Source organism: Pongo pygmaeus, chromosome 22 (assembly GCF_028885625.2).
Source record: "Pongo pygmaeus isolate AG05252 chromosome 22, NHGRI_mPonPyg2-v2.0_pri, whole genome shotgun sequence".
Classification (NCBI taxonomy): Eukaryota; Metazoa; Chordata; class Mammalia; order Primates; family Hominidae; genus Pongo; species Pongo pygmaeus.
In genome coordinates this window covers 21,700,309-21,718,888 of record NC_072395.2, presented here as the reverse complement: position 1 = coordinate 21,718,888, position 18,580 = coordinate 21,700,309, and the positions used below count along the sequence as shown (strand labels likewise).

The 18,580-nt window shown below is 42.6% G+C and overlaps 1 protein-coding gene across 1 annotated transcript in view; it reads left to right on the top strand.

The window, feature by feature from the left end:
• LOC129027747 (zinc finger protein 285-like) overlaps positions 1-18,580 on the top strand; it is a 39,472-nt gene that overhangs the window by 1,281 nt on the left and 19,611 nt on the right. The window contains 1 exon segment of the mRNA XM_063659615.1: positions 10,686-10,726. Within this exon segment, the coding sequence (XP_063515685.1) occupies positions 10,686-10,726 (41 nt within the window).

Below are 18,580 nucleotides of genomic sequence, written 5' to 3'. Positions count from 1 at the left end.
TAGAGAGTAATTGAGTGAAATTGGTGAGTTTGGTGGTGATTTCTGGGTTCCTGGGAGAAGTTGTGTGAGGCAGGCATGAATCTTGAGGAGTCAGGGCTGGGGGACCACTCATAATCTCCCGAGACCTATGAGTCTCTGGGAGACTCCTGGGTGCATGGGGCTGACTCCCGCACAAACCTGGGGATGGCTGGAGAGTAAGTGGGAGACACAGGAGAGTCCCTGAGGCCTGGGGGTGAAGAGATGAAAGACATAGGGGAGGAGCACCGTGAGGCTCGTGAGTTTGTAGGTGATTCCTTGGTGTGGGGGGCTGATTCCAGCTGAAAGCTGGGGTTGTTTGGAGAGTAGCTGGGAGACACAGGAGACTCACCGAGAGCTGGGGATGAGCTGCTGGGTAATGGCAGTAAGAACATGTGGTATATTATTGATGAACATCGTGATTCTAAAGAATCCCAAGAGGAGGACACGGGAGAGCTCAAAGGCTTCATTGATTGCCGATCACGGTGAGGAAAGGGAAATGGGAGCTTGTGGGATTCTGGTGATGACAGAGGTGAGTGTGGTGAAGCCCTAGGTGTTGGTGAATGGTAGCTCCGGATCCCTGGTGAGGAGCTTCCTCTTAAGTCTGAGTTTCTGAGTGGGGAGAGGGAGAAGCTGGGTGAGGCTAGCATGGATCTTGGGGAGTCCAGGCAGGGGGAAGGTTCATAAGAAGAGCCAGACAAGACCCCGCAGTCCTTAGGTGCAGACATGATTAGGAAATCTGTATCTCCCAGGGACCCCTACCAATTTTATAACCCGCAGAATGAAGGAGTGTGTGTGTGTGTGTGTGTGTGTGTGTGTGTGTGTGTGTGTTGTGAAGTAAGTGCTCCTCAAGACAATGGAAATAAAACAACCAATGAGACAGACGGACAGACAGACAGAGATACACTTACCCAAGTATTCTGTCCTGTCCTCTGAATCTGCTTCCAAGTCGCAAGACGCTGTAAGCTCCAAGTCCACGCAGCCCCCGCAAAAGGCTCCGGCCGCTGCTCCACTCTGCGAAGATCTGAGTACAGGCCCGCCAGGGTGGGTTTAAATAGCCTCAGGAGCAGCCTGGTAGCGGAAAGGGCGGAGCTGCACTCCTCCTTTCCATCAGTCAGCCTCAACTTTCCCAGGCTACACCTCTTAGGAAACTCTTCTCCTGATTTGATTTCATGCGCCACATTTGGGAAAATCTAAGAAGTTACAAGTTTTCTTGGCCAAATATATTATGAATTAAATGCACTGAAACACTGAAAACCAACTAGTGGTTCTGTGGTTCTCACATCGTGGTTTTGACACCAGCAGCATCCTTGCAACCCTCAAACCCCGGAGATCCACAGATCTGTGTTGTAACGAGCCCTCCCCCGACCCTGATGCATGGCAGTTTAAGAATTACCCGTGTAAGCGAAAAGACTTTGAAGAAAAAGTGGAGATATGCGTCGTATAAACATTCTTTTGCTCTGGAACCACGTAGAGACTTGGGAGCCAGTTGGGTGGAGCATTCGTTGGATGAGGGTGCTCGGGTTAGGAACATCAAGGTGTGGCTCCGGATAATTCAATCACCTAATTTAGTTTCCAGCTATGCTAATCTGTTTCAAAATTCCTTTTATGTAAATTCTTTTACTCTGACTGAGAATGGCAAAGCCTCAACCCCAATTTCCAGGGAGGGTTGAGAGCCTCAGGTTGAGTTGCTCACAAATAGCCTATTGTTTAACCCATCATACCTATAGAATGAGGTCTCCATAAAAACCCAAAAGGACTGGGTTTAGAGGGCTTCTGGATAACACTTCAGGGAAGGTAGTGCGCCCCTCCCCACATGCCGGGCCCAAAATCTTTTTTCCGAATTTTTGGCAATATCCGCTATAATAAAATGGTAAATGTAAGTGTTTCCCTGCGTGCTGTGAGCTCTTCCAGCAAATTAATGCAACTAAAACTGCGAGTGGTGGAAACCTGATTTATAGCCAGTTGCTAAGAAGCAGAGGTAAAACAACGCTGGGCTTCCCGTTGTTATCAGAGTGGGAGGCCAGTCTTGCGGGACTGAGCCCTTTGAAATCTAATGCTGTGTCCCGGTAGATAGCGTCATCATTGAATTAGAAGACACACGTATGTTGAGAATAAATTTTCTAGTCATTTGCTGTATGTCTTATTTAGACTACGTAATCAAATTATTTATCCTGACCTTATGGCACCTGGGTTGAGAACCATGATTTGAACCAAAAATGTGTCTGTCACTTTCTGAGTTTGAAACTTTATTTTGCCGCTAGCCTTTTGTTAATGTTTTTTCGCATCGTTTGTTTCGTTTTCTTTCTAAGTTCTGGGGTATATGTGCAGGATGTGCAGATTTGTTACAAAGGTAAACGTGTGCCATGGTGGTTTGCTGCACCTGTCAACCCCTCACCTAGGTATTAAGCCCGGCATGCATTAGCTGTTTTTCTTAATGCTCTGCCTCCTGAAAGGCCCCAGTGTGTGTTGTTCCCCTTCCTGTGTCCATGGGATCTCATTTTTCAGCTCCCATTATAAGTGAGAATATGGTGTTTGGTTTTCTTTTCCGGATTAGTTTGCTGAGGATAATGACTTCACATCACAAGTGTTCATTTTTATTTTTAAAAATAGTATTTTATTGAATAAGATTTATTCACAGAAAAATAAGCTTTAATCTACAATGAATGCCAGACTCTACAGCAGAAAGCAATTTTCTCAACTTTCCACACACAAAGGTTCCTACTAAGTGAAAAAAGCCATAAAATTTCATTCACAAATGTACTACTCTGTCTCAAAACATTTCACATAATCATTCACTGTACTAATACAATTAGATCAGATAATACAGTCAGGTTAAAGTATCCCTCTAATAACTGTTTTTTAAAACGCTATCAAAATCCACTCCCCATCCGTCTGCCACTGTTAATGGTGTACAGCATTATTGAAAACAATGGAATTGATAAGCCCATATCCACAGACAAACCGTGACTTATGATGGTTTGATTTATGATTTTTCAAGTTTGTGATGGGTTTATTGGGATATTAGATGCGTTTTTGAACATCTAATGTTACACAGTGTTTGTGAGTATGTGACACTATACTCCAGAAATCGCTGTATAAAGAAAAACAGGCGTACCTAATTAAAATATACTTAGTGACATGGGAAAAAAACAATAGATGTTTACAATTGATGGAGATTCATGAAAGAGAGATAGTGGTAAATAATAACAATAACACAATTTTCTGGCAACTGTCGAGGATTTCCCAAAAAAAAACCGCAGAAAGTAGGATGCACCTAAGGCATAAGAAAGAGAGAGGGCAGAAGGAGTAAGAGAGAAATAGGAGGAAGGAAGGAAGGAAGGAAGGAAAGAAGGAAGGAAGGACAGACGGAAGGAAGGAGAAAACACCCGGTGTTACTAAAACCAAAAAAAAAAAAAATGTTTTCCCACTGTGAGTAGGGCTACAATGTGGATGAATCTTGAAAATATTGTGCTAAGTGCAAAGTCAGTCACAAAAGCTCACATATTGTGCAATTGTGTTTATATGAACTGCCCATAATATGGAAATCTATGGATATGGGGTTCATCGCTCTATGTAGTTGTTACCTAGGGCTGAGGGTCAGGGAGAGGGTTTGAGAGAGAATGAGGAGTGACTAATGTTTACAGGGTTTTTCTCTGGTCGGGGGTGATAAAATGTTCTAAAATGGATTGCGAATTAAAATTGAAGGTGCACAACCACAAATATAGTAAAAGCCACTCAATTCATGACCTTTAATGGGGGAATCTTATGTGGCACACTCTCATCGAGACCACAGCAGACATAGTGAAAGAGAAAAAGGTGAGTAAATATCTGCAACAGAGGCAGAAACAGAAAGAATGAAAAGCCCTGTGAATGGAAGAGAGAGAGAAAAGGGAAAATGGTCTTAAATACAAATGACAGATCTGAAACTGGGGCTCACATCAACAGTGTCACTGCCAGGGAGGAGGGTCATGCTAGCCATGTCACCGGTAGTGTCGCCCGCAGGGACGCCAACATGCTGGAGTTTCGTGTCAGCATGGGCTCTGGCAGCCACTTGGGCCAGCAGGAGGGTCCCGCTGCACAGCTGTGGGGTGAGGATAGCCTGGGTGGTGATATCGGCCAATAGAGGGGCCTCTTCCGCTGGCAAGAGTGTGAGAGTAGCAAGTAGATGGACAGCCTTGTGTGTGAGGATGCAATGCAGGAGAGGCTCTTCTGCGGCTGGGTGTGGGGCCCGCACCGGAAATGTGGAGAAACGGCCAGGTAACTGCATCAAGTTTGCTAGTAGATTGGCCAGGGCCTCAAACTGAAGGACAATAACGGGGAGTAGCTGTCAGGCCCTGGGAGTGTCTGAGTGTAAGTGGAGATGTGTTTGGGTTCACTGAGGGACACGTGGGAGCCATCCCTGTACAGATACAGGTCATAGGGATATAGTCTCGTGAGGCCTGTGAGTGTCTAGGGTTCTCCTGCGTGCCTTGGGCTGACTGCAGCAGAAATCTGGGGAAGGCTGGAAAGAAGCTGGGAGACACAGGGGAGTCCCTGAAGGCTGGGTGTGACGAGGTGAAAGAAATGGGGGAGGGTTGCAGTAAGGTCCGTGAGTTTGTAGGTGGTTCCTGGGTGTGGGAAGCTGACTCCAGGTGAAATCGGGAGATGGTTGGAGAGTAGCTGAGAGAGACAGAAGAGTCCCTGAGGGCTGGGGGTGACAACATGAGCGAGACTGGGGAGTAAGTCAGTGAAATTGGTGAGTTTGGTGGTGTGTCCTGGTTGCCTGGAAGTGACTCCAGCTGCAATCTAGAGAAGTTTTGAGAGTAGCTGAAAGAGACACAAGAGTCCCTGTGGGCTGAGGGCAAAGACCTGAGAGAGACCAGGGAGGATGTCAGTGAGGTCTGTGAGTCTCTAGGTGACTCCGGAGTGTAGGAGGCTGACTCCCGCTGGAATCTGGGCGTGGCAGGAGAGCAGCTGGGACAGACAGGAGAGTCCCAGGGGACTGGGGGTGAATACATGAGAGAGACTGGGGAGTAACTCAGTGAAACTGGTGAGTTTGTAGGTGATCCCTGGGTGCCTGGAACTGACTCCCGCTGAAATCTGGGCGTGGTTGGAGAGTAGCGGGGCACACAGGAGAGTCCCTGAGGTCTGGGGGTGAAGACATGAGAGGGACTGGGGAGTAATTGAGTGAAATTGGTGAGTTTGGTGGTGTTTCGGGGTGCCTGTAACTGACTCCAACTGAAATGTGGGTGTGGTTGGAGAGTAGTTGGGACAGACAGGAGAGCTCCTGAGGGATGGTGAAGACATGAGAGAGACTGGAGGGTAATTGAGTGAAATTGGTGAGTTTGGTGGTGATTTCTGGGTGTCTGCAACTGACTCCCACTGAAATGTGTGCATGGTTGGAGAGTAGCTGGGACAGACAGGAGAGTCCCTGAGGGTTGGGGATAAACACGTGCTAGAGACTGGGGAGTAACTCAGTGAAAGTGGTGAGCTTGGTGGTGATCCCTGGGTTCCTGGAACTGACTCCCTCTGAAATGTGGGCGTGGTTGGAGAGTAGCAGGCACAGACAGGAGAGTCTGTAAGGGCTGGGGGTGAAGACGTGAGAGAGACAGGCGAGGATCTCACTGAGTTCTCTGGGTTTGTACTTGTTTCTGGTGTGTGGGAGACCGACTCCCGCTGAAATCTGGGCGTAGTTGGAGAGTAGCTGGGACAGACAGGAGAGTCAGTGATGGCTGGGGGTGAGCTGCTGGATAATGGCAGTAAGAACATATGGTATATTATTGATGAATGAGGTGACTGTGAAGAATCTCCAGAGGAGGACACGGGAGAGCACAATGACATGAGTGATTGTCCTAATTGGTTAGGAAAGGGAAATGTAAAGCTGTGAAATTCTGTTGATGATGGATGTAAGAGTGGTGAAGCCCTGCGGGTTGATGTAGAATACTTCCACATGCCTGGTGAGGAGCTGCCCCTTGGGTCTGAGTTTCTGGGAGGGTAGAGGGAGAAGCTAGGTGAGGCGGGCATGAATCTTGGGGAGTCAGGGCTGGGGGACCTCTCATAATCTGTCGAGACCTGTGAGTCTCTGGGGGACTCCTGCATGCATGGGGCTGACTCCCGCAGAAACCTGGGGATGGCTGGAGAGTAAGTGGGAGACACGGGAGAGTCCTTGAGGCCTGGGGGTGAAGAGATGAAAGACATAGAGGAGGAGCACAGTGAGGCTCGTGAGTTTGTCGGTGATTTCTGGGTGTGTGGGGCTGAGTCCAGCTGAAATCTGCGGTTGTTTGGAGAGTAGGTGGGAGACACTGGAGAGTCCCCGAGAGCTGGGGATGAGCTGCTGGGTGATGGCAGTAAGAACATGTGGTATATTATTGATGAACTTGGTGACTCTAAAGAATCCCCAGAGGAGGACATGGGAGAGCCCAAAGGCTTCATTGATTGCCCATCACGGTGAGGAAAGGGAAATGGGAGCTTGTGGGATTCTGGTGATGACAGAGGTGAGTGTGGTGAAGCCCTAGAGGTTGGTGAATGGTAGCTCCGGAACCCTGGTGTGGAGCTTCCTCTTAAGTCTGAGTTTCTGGGAGGGGAGAGGGAGAAGCTGGTAGAGGATCTTGGGGAGTCCGGGCTGGGGGACCGTTCATAAGAAGAACCAGACAAGACCCTACTGTTCTTAGGTGCAGACATGATTAGGAAACCTGTAGCTCCCAGGGACTCCTACCAATTCTCTAACCCGCAGAATGAAGGAGTGTGTGTGTGTGTTTGTGTGTGTGTGTGTGTGTGTGTGTGTGTGTGTGTTGTGAGGTATGTGCTCCTCAAGAAAATGGAAATAAACCAACCAATGAGACAGACAGACAGACAGACAGACAGAGATACACTTACCCAAGTGTTCTGTCCTGTCCTCTGAATCCGCTTCCAAGTTGCAAGACGCTGTAAGCTCCAACTCCACGCAGAGCCGGCAAAACGCTCCGGCCCCTGCTCCACTCTGCGAAGATCTGAGTACAGGCCCGCCAGGGTGGGTTTAAATAGCCTCGGGCGCAGCCTGGTAGCGGAAAGGGCGGAGCTTCACTCCTCCTTTCCATGAGTCATCCCCACTTTCCCAGGCTACACCTAGTAGGAAACTGCTCTCTTGATTTGATGTCTTGTGACACATTTGGGACAATCTAGGAATTTACAAGCTTTGATGGTCAACTACATTATGAATTAAATGCACTGAAACACTGAAAACCATCTAGTGGTTCTGTGGTTCTCGCATTGTGGTTTTGAGACCAGAAGCATCCTTGCAACCCTCAAACCCCAGAGATCCACAGGTCTGTGTGGTAACAAGTCCTCCCCCTAACCCTGATGCATGGCAGCTTAAGAATTACCCTTGTAAGTGAAAAGACTTTGAAGAAAAATTGGAGATATACATTGTGTAAACATTCGTCTACTCTGGGACCCCGTAGAGACTCCGGGGCCAGTTGGGTGGAGCATTCATTGGATGAGTGTGCTTGGGTTAGGAATATCAAGATGTGGCTCCTGATAATTCAATCATCTAATTAAGTTTTCAGTTATATTAATTTGTTTTAAAATTCAGTTTGTGTAAATTCTTTTACTCAGACTGAGAATGTCAATGCCTCAATCCCAATTTCCAGGGAGGGTTGAGAGCCTCATGGTGAGTTGAGCACCAATAGCCTGTGGTTTAACTCATGATGCCTGTATAATGAAGTCTCCATAAAAACTGAAAACGACTGGCTTTAGAGAGTTTCTAGGTAAAACTTCCTTGAATGTAGTGTTCCCCTCCCCCCATGCCGAGCCCTATGAATCATTTTCTGAATTTTTTCCAATATCCGCTATAATAAAATGGTAAATGTAAGTGTTTTCCTGCTTGCTGTGGGCTGTTCGAGGAAATTAATTCAGCTAAATCAGGAGTGGTGGAAACCTGATTTATAGCCTGTTGGTCAGAAGCACAGGTAAAACAACCTAGGACTTGCCATTGGTATTAGAGTGGAAGGCCAGTCTTTTGGAACCTAGCCCTGTGGAATCTAACGCTATATCCAGGTAGATAGCCTCATAATTGAATTAGAAGACACCCAACTGATGTCGAGAGCAGAATGCATTGTGTGCTTGACTGACCGAGAGAAATCCCCAGACCTGTTGACACAGAAATCTTCTTTGTTAATTGTTGTGATATGAGAGTGGAGGAAATACAGTTTTTGTTTTTTTTCACTCAGCCTAAAATGTAAACGGGTCTATTTTCTCACACTATTGAGGTTCACTTGATTTACAATAAAAATGTTTAATCTTTGATATATAAAAAGGATGTTGGTTTTCATTTTATTGCTAACAATCAAGGTGATCATAGTTGATGTCTTTTTGTCATTTTTCTTTTCACTGTCTTGTCATGTCTTTCACCCACTTTTTAATTACTTAATTTTTAATGAAAAAAATTTTTTATGCCAGGCTCACTGGCTCACACCTACAATCCCAGCACTTTGGGAGGCCGAGACGGGCGGATCTCGAGGTGAAGACATCGAGACCATCCTGGCCAACATTGAGAAACCCCGTCTCTACTAAAAATTCAAAAATTACCTGCGTGGTGGCTGGCGCCTGTAGTCCCAGCTACTCAAGTGGCTGAGGCAGAAGAATCGCTTGAACCCGGTAGGCAGAGGTTGGAGGGAGCCGAGATGGCGCCATTGCACTCCAGCCTGGCTACAAAGCTAGACTCCGTTTCAAAAAAAAAAAAAAAAAAAAATTAGAGACAAGGTCTTGCTGTGTCATCCACGCTGAACTGCAGTGGTCCAATCGCAGCTCACTACAGCCTCCAATCCCTGGGCTCAAACAATTCCCCTGCAACAGCCTCTTGAGTAGCTGGGACCCCAGGCACACACCACAAGGCCTAGCTGTTCATCCATTTTTCATGTGTTCATTTTCCCCCCTTCATTGTTTTGTGACCATTTCCTCTTAAGGAAATTAGCTACTAACCGTCATATGTGTTGAGAATAATTTTTCTAGTCATTTGCTGTATGTCTTAATTGCAATATGTAATCAAATTCTTTGTCTTTACTTTATGACACCTGGGTTGAAAACCATTATTTGAACCAAAAATTGGTCTGTCACTTTTTCATTTTGAGACTTTATTTTACCGCTAGCGTTTTGTTTTTGTTTTGTTTTATTTTTAAGTTCTGGGGTATATGGGCAGGATGTGCAGATTTGTTACATAGGTAAACGTGTGCCATGGTGGTTTGCTGCACCTGTCAACCCATCACCTAGGGATTAAGCCCAGCATGCATGAGCTATTTTTCTTAATGCTCTCCCTCCCCCAACCCCACCCCATGACAGGCCTCAATGTGTGTTGTTCCCCTTCCTGTGTCTATGTGTTCTCATTTTTCAGCTCCCACAGTAAGTGAGAACGTGGTGTTTGGTTTTCTGTTCCTGGATTAGTTTGCTGAGGATAATGACTTCACATCACTAGGGTTTTCTTAAATGTCGGCATATTTCTGGGACTTCATTTCTCTTTTTGCTAATGCAAATTACATGCATGTTTAAAATAATATTTGCTTATGTTTTATTTTTTTAAGTTAAAATGAAAGTCCCTATTGCTATATCAACCTCCTCTATCTTGTTACTTTCATTTTCCTCCCAAAATCACCGTTATTAACAATTTCACCTTAGTTGTTTCAGATCGGTTTCTATATATTTACACATATATTTGTGTACAGTTAGGAATAGAGTTTGGGGTTTGTGTGTTTGTTTTTGCTTAAGTGGTGGACGCCTGTCATCCCAGCTACTTGGGAGACTGAGGCAGTAGAATTACCTCAACCTGGGAGGTTGAAGTTGCAGTGAGCCAAGATCACATGCCACTGCCCTCCAGCCTGGGTGACAGAGCAAGACTCCATCTCAAAACAAAAACAAACAAACAAAAAAACCTGGCTGTTATTAATCCTTTTAGTCTTTTTCCATCAGGTGAACAGTTATGGCATTACATTATGTTAATTTTTCCAGGTAGGAGATATTGGCCATCCTCTTATTTTTTGAGACAGGATCTCACCCTGTCTCCCAGGCTTGACTGCAATGGTACAATTAGAGCCTCAGGCGATCCTCAGTCTCTTGAGTAACTAGAACTACAGGTGTGCACCACTGCACCTGATAACTTTCTTTTAAATTTTTTGTAGAGTTGAGGTCTCACTATGTTGCCCAGGCTTGTCTCAAATTCCTGGGCTCAAGCTATCCTCCTGCCTTGGCCTTCCAAAGTGCTGGGATTGCAGGTGTGAGCCATCTCTCCCTGCCTCTTCATCCTCTTATAAGCTTATTCCTTTGTATTCCCCTTGCTATTTTCTCCTTGTTTCTTTCTGTTTAGGTATTCATCTTATTTATGAACTCTTTGTGTGTATTTTTTTCTAGGTTTTGATCTTTTTTCTTCTGTTATATGTATTAACAAGAAATTTAGTTTTAACCTGTTGATTGACATTTGTTTTCATGGTGATATGTTTTAGAAAGTAATATTTCTTAATAAGATGAATTATATTGCTAAATGAAGTAATGATGAATTTCCATGCATTACTGTTGTACTGTAATAATTTTAATATGTTGATGGATTTTGTTTGCTGCCTTTCATAAAATTTTGCAGTTCTATTCATTGAGACATTTTCCTTTAGTTTTCTGGCTTTTTTGTTTTTTTGTTGTTATTGTTGTTTTTGTTGTTGCTCTTTTAGGGTATAATTTGGTTATCAAGATTATACGAGGATTTGTGGAAGTAATGTAATAAGTTAAGAAGCTCCTAACACATTCTGCTCTCTGGAAAAGTTTATTCTAATAATCACCTCATTGTAGGTTTGTGTTATTTCTCTCTTAGAGCATTCAGAATGGAATTCCTATTTGGCTATGAACCTTAGGTTTCTTCTGAGGTTGTTGTTTTATTTAGCATTTATACTGCTTGTTAAATATATTTGCATTCTCTACATATTCCCTGAGTATTATATTCTTCATTTCACCTCTGTTTCTTCTGTATTATCTGCTTTCCACTTTCTCTGGTTTTGTTTTGCATCTGTATATCTGAGACATAGATAGTTCAGTGTTAAGAGCATGGGGCCAGGCGCAGTGGTTCATGCCTCTAATCCCAGCACTTTGGGAGGCCGAGGCAGGTGGATCACATGAGGTCAGGAGTTCAAGACCAGCTTGACGACCTTGGTGAAACCCCATCTCTACTAACATCAAAAAATTAGCGGGGCATGGTGGCTCATGCCTATAATCACAGCTAATTGGGAGGCTGAGAAAGGAGAATCGCTTGAACCCAGGAGGCAAAAGTTCCAGTGAGCTGAGATAGTGCCATTGCACTCCAGCCTGGGCAAAAAGATCAAAACTCTGTCAAAAAAAAAAAAAAAAAAAAAGCTTGAGCTCTGGAAACTTCCTCTCAGTTTGTTGTACTTGATTGTTTAGTAATTGGTCTGCCTTTTACTAGACATGCTGTTCTCTGTACCTCAGTGTCCTCATCCATAACATAGCAATATATAAGTGCCCATTTTATGGCGTGACATGAGAATTAAATGAAGTAATACACATGAAAGACTTAGAACACACAAACCCTCAATGCATATCAGCTACCACTGTTATTACCACTTTCTTGAAATGGAAGTTAAGTTAATTTATTTTCACTCTTGTGTTTCATAAGTTTAACCAATGTTACAAGTTTTCCTCCGAGTATGATTTTAAGCTATTTTCCACTGTTTTGGATATGTACTTCTTTTGTTTTTATTTATTTTCAAATAGTATGTGACTATTATTTTGATTTCCTCTTTAATCCAAGCCTGCATTTAAAGAGTGTCCTCGGGTTCCTTTCAATCTTGAGGTGAATAAATAACTTACAGAACACTCTTTATGTCCTTTTGTGAATTTAATTGCATTATGATCAATGAAAGTGACCTACATGGTTTCTGTTCTGGGACAAATGTTATCTATTGCATTCAAAAACTACCATTTGACCCAGGCGAGTTGGCTCAGGCCTTTAATCCCAGCAGTTTGGGAAGCTTAGGCAGTGGAGTTCGAGACCGGTCTTGGAAACATGGCAAAACCCTGTCTCTAGAAAAAATACAAAAATTAGCTGCATATGGTGCCATGCACCTGTAATCCCAGCCTCTTAGGAGGCTGAGACAGGAGATCCCTTGTCTCAAAAACAAACAAACAAACAAAACAAAACAAAACCTACCATGTGTTTAACTCATGATTCTATAAATCAGTAGTTTGAGTGTGCCTCAGCCAGGCTCAAGCATGCAGCTGAGTCAACTTCTAAGTTAACACTGCATAAAATAGAACTCACGCATCGTTGTCAACTGCAGCAGCTGGGTCCTGAGGTGGGGTGGGACCCTCAACTTGGAACTCTGCCCCACTTTGTCTTATTCTCCAGCAGGTCACATGCTCACGAAGTCATAGCAGTCACAATGGTCCAAGAGACTGAACAGAGGTGTGCATTCTGTCAGATAAAACAAGTCACAATGCCAGCATTCAAGGAATGGGGGAATAGACTTCAGCTCTTGAAGAAATAAGGGGCTACAATGTCACATTGTCAAGAGTGAAGGATTTGGTCACTTCTGCAATCTCCCACAGAAAATAATTCTTGAGCTGTCATATGTCGTCTATATTTTGTTCTTCATTTTACTTTCTCAGTGCTTTTTAATGCATGTTTGAAAACTATATTAGTTTCCTCAGGCTGCTGTAACAAAGTACCAGAAACTGGGTGGCTTCAAACAACAGAGATTAATTCTCTCACAGTTCTGGAGAATAGAAATCTGAAATCAAGGTGTCAGCAGGGCCATGCTCTCCCTAAAAGCTCTAGAGAAGAATTCTTCCTTGTCTCCTCCTAGCCTCAGTTTCCAGCAATCTTTGGCATCCCCTGGCTTGTATCACTCCAGTTTTTGCCTCCACCCTAACATGGCAGTTTTCCCTCTGGGTGTGTCTGTGTCCAAAGTTTCTTCTGTTTTTTAGGACAGAAATCATTGCATTAAGGTCCACCCTAAGCTAATGTGGTCTCATCTTAACTTGATTATATCTGCAAAGATCCTGTTGGTCAATAAAGTCATGTTCATAGGTGCTGGGTGTCAGGACTTGAACATATTTTTGGGATGGGAGGGCACACGATTCAACCCACAACAAAAGCCATGCATTTTTTTCTGGTCTTTGTGATAAAAAATTATGTATACATGAATATTTACAGAATTTTGTATTTCAAAACCTTTGTATCTTTTCATTTTATGTCAATGTCTCTGTCACTTTTGGAAGGCAAATGATGTTCTTCATCCTATTGCATTCATCCTCCTCCATGGCCATTCACTAGTCCTTATTTTAAAAAAAATCAAAACCTCAGTTTCCATGATCTATCTGCAACCCCATCCCTGAAGTTTATGCATCCTTCCCTCTAGTATCCCAACTCCAGCAATACCTTGTCCTGAGGGAAACTTCAATTCATAAGCCCATGAATTTCTATGACTTTATCACATATTTCATGTTCCCATTTTTTCCTCCATACCCAATCCATAGTGCATTATAACCACAACCTTTTATATATCCTGAGTTCTCATTCCATTATCACTCTTGTTCTTGTGGCCAAACTCTTATCCTTATTAAATGCAAATTTTTATCACAAACTTGTTGGGCATGGTGGCTCACGCCTGTAATCCCAGCACTTCTGAAGGCTGAGGTGGGTAGATCTCCTGAGATCAGGAGTTCAAGAACAGCCTGGCCAACATGGTGAAATCCCATCTCTACTAAAAATACAAAAATTAGCGAGGCATGGTGGTGGGAACCTGTAATCCCAGCTCCTCAGGAGGCTGAGACAGGAGAATCGCTTGAACCCAGGAGGCAGATCTTGCAGTGAGCCGAGATCGCATCATTGCACTCCAGCGTGGGCAACAAGAGCAAAACTCTGTCTCAAAAAATCAAAATAAACAACAACAGCAAGAAAATGTGTCACAAACTTACCTGAGCAGTGGCTGGAGGAAAAAACACACAATTGTGCTACCTGGTCTTCCTCTAAATTTCAGGCCATGAACAATGAGCCAGTGCTCACTGCTTCCAGGCAATCCTACTCTATTTCTCTGGACTATTCAGCCTCCCATTTACCAGAATGACCATTTCCCACTTTTACATCTCTTCCCAAACATCTCTCCCTGTCCTCTTCCTCCCTCTTCCCTTCTAGCTCATGACCTTGCTTCTCCTTTCACTGAGAAAATAAAATCATTCAGGAAAAGTATGCCACCTTCTACCATGAAATCTAGCAAATTTCTTTCACTGAATCCTCTTATGCCTTCATGTCACCATGGCTGGACTGTGCCTGATTCTAACTGTAATCCCCTCAGCTTGTGCCCAAGATCCCATCTCTTCTTGCCTAGTCAAGTACTCTGTTCCTGCTGCTATCCCTTCAATTCTCCAGCATCACAAGCATCACTCTCTTTCAGTGCATTTCCATCAACTTAGGAACTTGGTTAACATCTCCAGTCTTGGTAGGAATGGAATGGTATTTGATTCCATTAGCCTTCCTAGCTACCCTCTCTCCTTTCACTTCTGTTCTTGACCACAAGTTGTCAAGAGACACTGCCTCAGTTTCTCTCCTCCAATTCTTTTAAAACTCACTCCATTCATGCTTCCTACAACCTCCACATCATCTTGTCTGGCACACACGTTTCCCCACAGCTGTTCTAGTTAAGATTACATCGCCAAATCCAGCAGTCACTTTTCAGCATCTCTCATCTTACTTGACCTACCAATAGCACATGACACCACTTGTATCACTAGTGCGGATGATTGTCTCCATTAGTATAATGCAGCATTGTACCAATTAGTATAATTATATTAATATGCATTAATATAAATTATATTAATATTATCCACTATAAAGCCATGTGGGAGGTTATGATTCTACTACCACTCATACAGTTTTTGTCTTCCTGGTGTTTCTAAATGCTTTTTTGGTACATTATATATAGTTATTATTTCTCCAAGTTTTCAGTGTTTCAAATATGCTCTATAATGTATGGAGTCTCCTTTTTCCAGATTCCCCCTTCCTGGATCCCCCCATCTTTATCCTTCCTTGAGGGCTGATTACCATCTTGGCCTGATTACAGTCTGGTTCAGTCTCCTGGGACTTCCTTTCGCTGTGATCCAGCAAAAAAATCCGGGGTTGAATTTCCCACTCCCTAGATGCTAAGTCTTCCTCTTTCTTAAATTATTACCTCATTTGCTGTAGCACGTAATCAAGTAACAGCATGAGGGTTACTTCTCCTGCACTTAAGAGTACATAAAGAGTACATAGGAAGTACATTTTCTGAATCCCAGTATTTTTCCATTTAGGCAATTTATAGTTTGCATAACTATTACTGGGTCTAAGTTGACAATAATTTTATTTCAGAATTTTAAACAAAAATATGAATTGATGGGCATAATAATGGATGCATATTGCTGAAGGTGCAAATTAGTGAGCTGGAAGATTAGGCAAGGGATTATTCCAGAGAGTAATGCAAGAAGATGGCACAATAGGATATATGATGGGTATATGATGGATATTAGGAGACATGAAAGAAGGAACCAACATATGGATAATAAGAGTATCACAAAGGGAGGGAATATACAATAATGGGGAGGAAAACCTCAAAAAAAATAAAATAAAATAAAATATCCCAGACCTGAAGGAGAGATTTGAGATTCTTATTGAAATATCCTGCTGAGTGTTTAACAGGAAGAAGCAAAAACCTCATCAAATTAAATTATGGTAAAATTTCAGCTGATAAAGAAAAAAATCCTAAATGTCTCAAGAAAAAAAGTAAAACCCAAATATAACCTATTAGAGATTGAAGAATTAATTTGGTATCATAGTATTCATCAGTAATAAAAACTAAAAGAGAGAGAGCTAATGTTTCAAAGTTATGAAGAACTGTAACTTGTGACTAAGTATTATATGCCCAGGCAAGCCAACATTTGCTGTGAGGGAAGAATGAAGACATAAGACAAAAGGACGCAAGGAACTTACCAACTTCAGACTGTCTGAAAAATCTTAAGAATACTGTCCAGAAAAATAAATAAATTCAAGTTAGAGGAAGATGTACAGTATGTACAACAAGCAAGAATACACAGTAAATCTTAAGGTTAAATCTAAATAATTGTTAATATGTGAGGAAAAAAGAAAATTTAGTGTTAAGATTCTAGAAGACATAAATATGGGAGATGAGAGGGGAAGAAAGGAAGAAAGCTTATTAAAAACATTTTTCTGGGCCAGGCCTGGTGGCTCACACCTGTAATCGCAGCACTTTGGGAGGAGAGGGCGGGTGGATCACGAGGTCAGGAGATCGAGACCATCCAGGCTAACATGGTGAAAACCCATCTCTACTAAAAATAAAAAAAAAACATTAGCCGGGCGTGTTGGCAGGCACCTGTAGTCCCAGCTACTCTGGAGGCTGAGACAGAAGAATGACATGATCCTGGGAGTTGGAGCTTGCAGTGAGCCAAGATCGTGCCATTGCACCCCAGCCTGGGCAAAAGAGCAAGACACTCTGTCTCAAAAAAAAAAAAAAATAAGAAAAAATAAGAAAAAAACATTTCTGGCCAGACATGACGGCTTGTGCCTGTAATGTCAACATTTTTTCAGTCCAAGGTGGGAGGATTGTTTGAACACAGATGTTTCAGACCACCCTAGGCAACACAGTGAGACTCTATAAGAAAATTTTTAAAAATCAGTTAGGCATGGTGGTGCACACCTGTAGTTCCAATTACCTGGGTCACTGAGGTGAGAGGATTACTCATGCCCAGGAAGTTGAGGCTGCAGTAAGCAAAAGAGCAAGACCATGCAGCAAAACAAACAAACAAAAACCAAAGCAACGAACAGAAAATATTTTTTTAATTTGGAGAGATGATATCCACACTGATGAACTCTAATAAACTTTTAATTGAGGAATTTTATCACTTATATTTATAAAACATCATATTATGTTGCTATAAACGTTTGTGCAACTATCTTTTTCATATAATGACTTCTTTTCCTCTGGGTAGATACACAGTAGTGGGATTGTTGAATCAAATGGTAGTTCTACTTTTAGTTCTTTAAGGAATTACCACACTGTTTTCCATAGTGGTTGCAGTAGTTTACATTCCCAGCAGAAATGTAAAAGTGTTCTCTTTTCAGCACATCTCCACCAACATCTATTATTTTTTAAATTTTTTATTATGGCCATTCTTGCAGCTGAAAGGTGGTATTGCATTGTGTTTCTGATTTGCATTTCCCTGATCATTCGTGATGTTGAGCATGTTTTCTTGTTTGTCGGCTATTTGTATATCTTCTTTGTAGAATTGTCTATTCATGTCCTTCGTCCATTTTTTGATGGGATTCTTCATATTTTTCTTGCTGATTTGTTTGAGTTCCTTCTAGATTCTGGATATTCATCCTTTTTCAGAAGTATAGATTGTGAAGATTTTCTCCCCCTTTGTGGATTGCCAGTTTAATCTGCTCAGTGTTTCTTTTGCTGTGCAGAAACTTTTTACTTAGATTAAGTCTCGCCTATTTATCATTTTTTCTATTGAATTTGCTTTTAGGTTTTTGGTCATCAAGCCTTTGCCTAAGCTAATGTTTTGAAGGGTTTTTCTGATGTCATCTTCTAGAATTTTTATGGTTTCAAGTTTTAAGTTTTTGATCCATCTTGAGTTGATTTTTGTATAAGGTGAGAGATGAGGATCCATTCACATTCTTCTACATGTGGCTTGCCAATTACACCAGCAACAATTGTTTTTTTTTTTTTGAGACGGAGTCTCGCTCTGTCACCCAGGCTGGAGTGCAGTGGCGGGATCTCTGCTCACTGCATGCTCCGCCTCCTTGGTTCAATTCATTCTCCTGCCTCAGCCTCCCGAGTAGCCGGCACTACAGTCACTCGCCACCACGCCAGTCTAATTTTTTTGTATTTTTAGTAGAGACAGGGTTTCACCATGTTAGCCCAGATGGTCTCCATCTCCTGACCTTGTGATCTACCCGCCTTGGCCTCCCAAAGTGCTGAGATTACAGGCGTGACCCACCGTGCCTGGCCTGAATAGGGGGTCTTTCCTTACTTTATGTTTTTGTTTGTTTTGTCAAATATCAGTTGGCTTCAAGTATTTGAATTTATTTCTTGGTTCTGTGTTCTGTTCCATTGGTCTTTGTGCCTATTTTTATGCCAGTACCATGCTGTTCAGGTGACTATAGCCTTATGGTATAGTTTGAAGTCAGGTAATGTGATGCCTCCAGATTTGTTCTTTTTGCTTAGTCTTGCTTTGGCTCTGTGGGCTTTTCTTTGGTTCCATATGAATTTTAGAATTGTCTTTTCTAGTTCTGGGAACAATGATGTTGGTATTTTGATGGAACTTGCATTGAATTTGTAAACAGCTTTTGGCAGTATGGTCATTTTTACAATGTTGATTTACCCATTCATGAACATGGGATGTGTTTCCATTTGTTTGTGTCATCTATGATTTCTTTCAACAGTGTTTTATTGTTTTCCTTGTAGAGGTCTTTCACCTCCTTGGTTAGAAATATTCCTAAGTATTTTTTTTTTTGCAGCTATTGTAAAAGGGATTGAGTTCTTGATTTCATTCTTAGCTT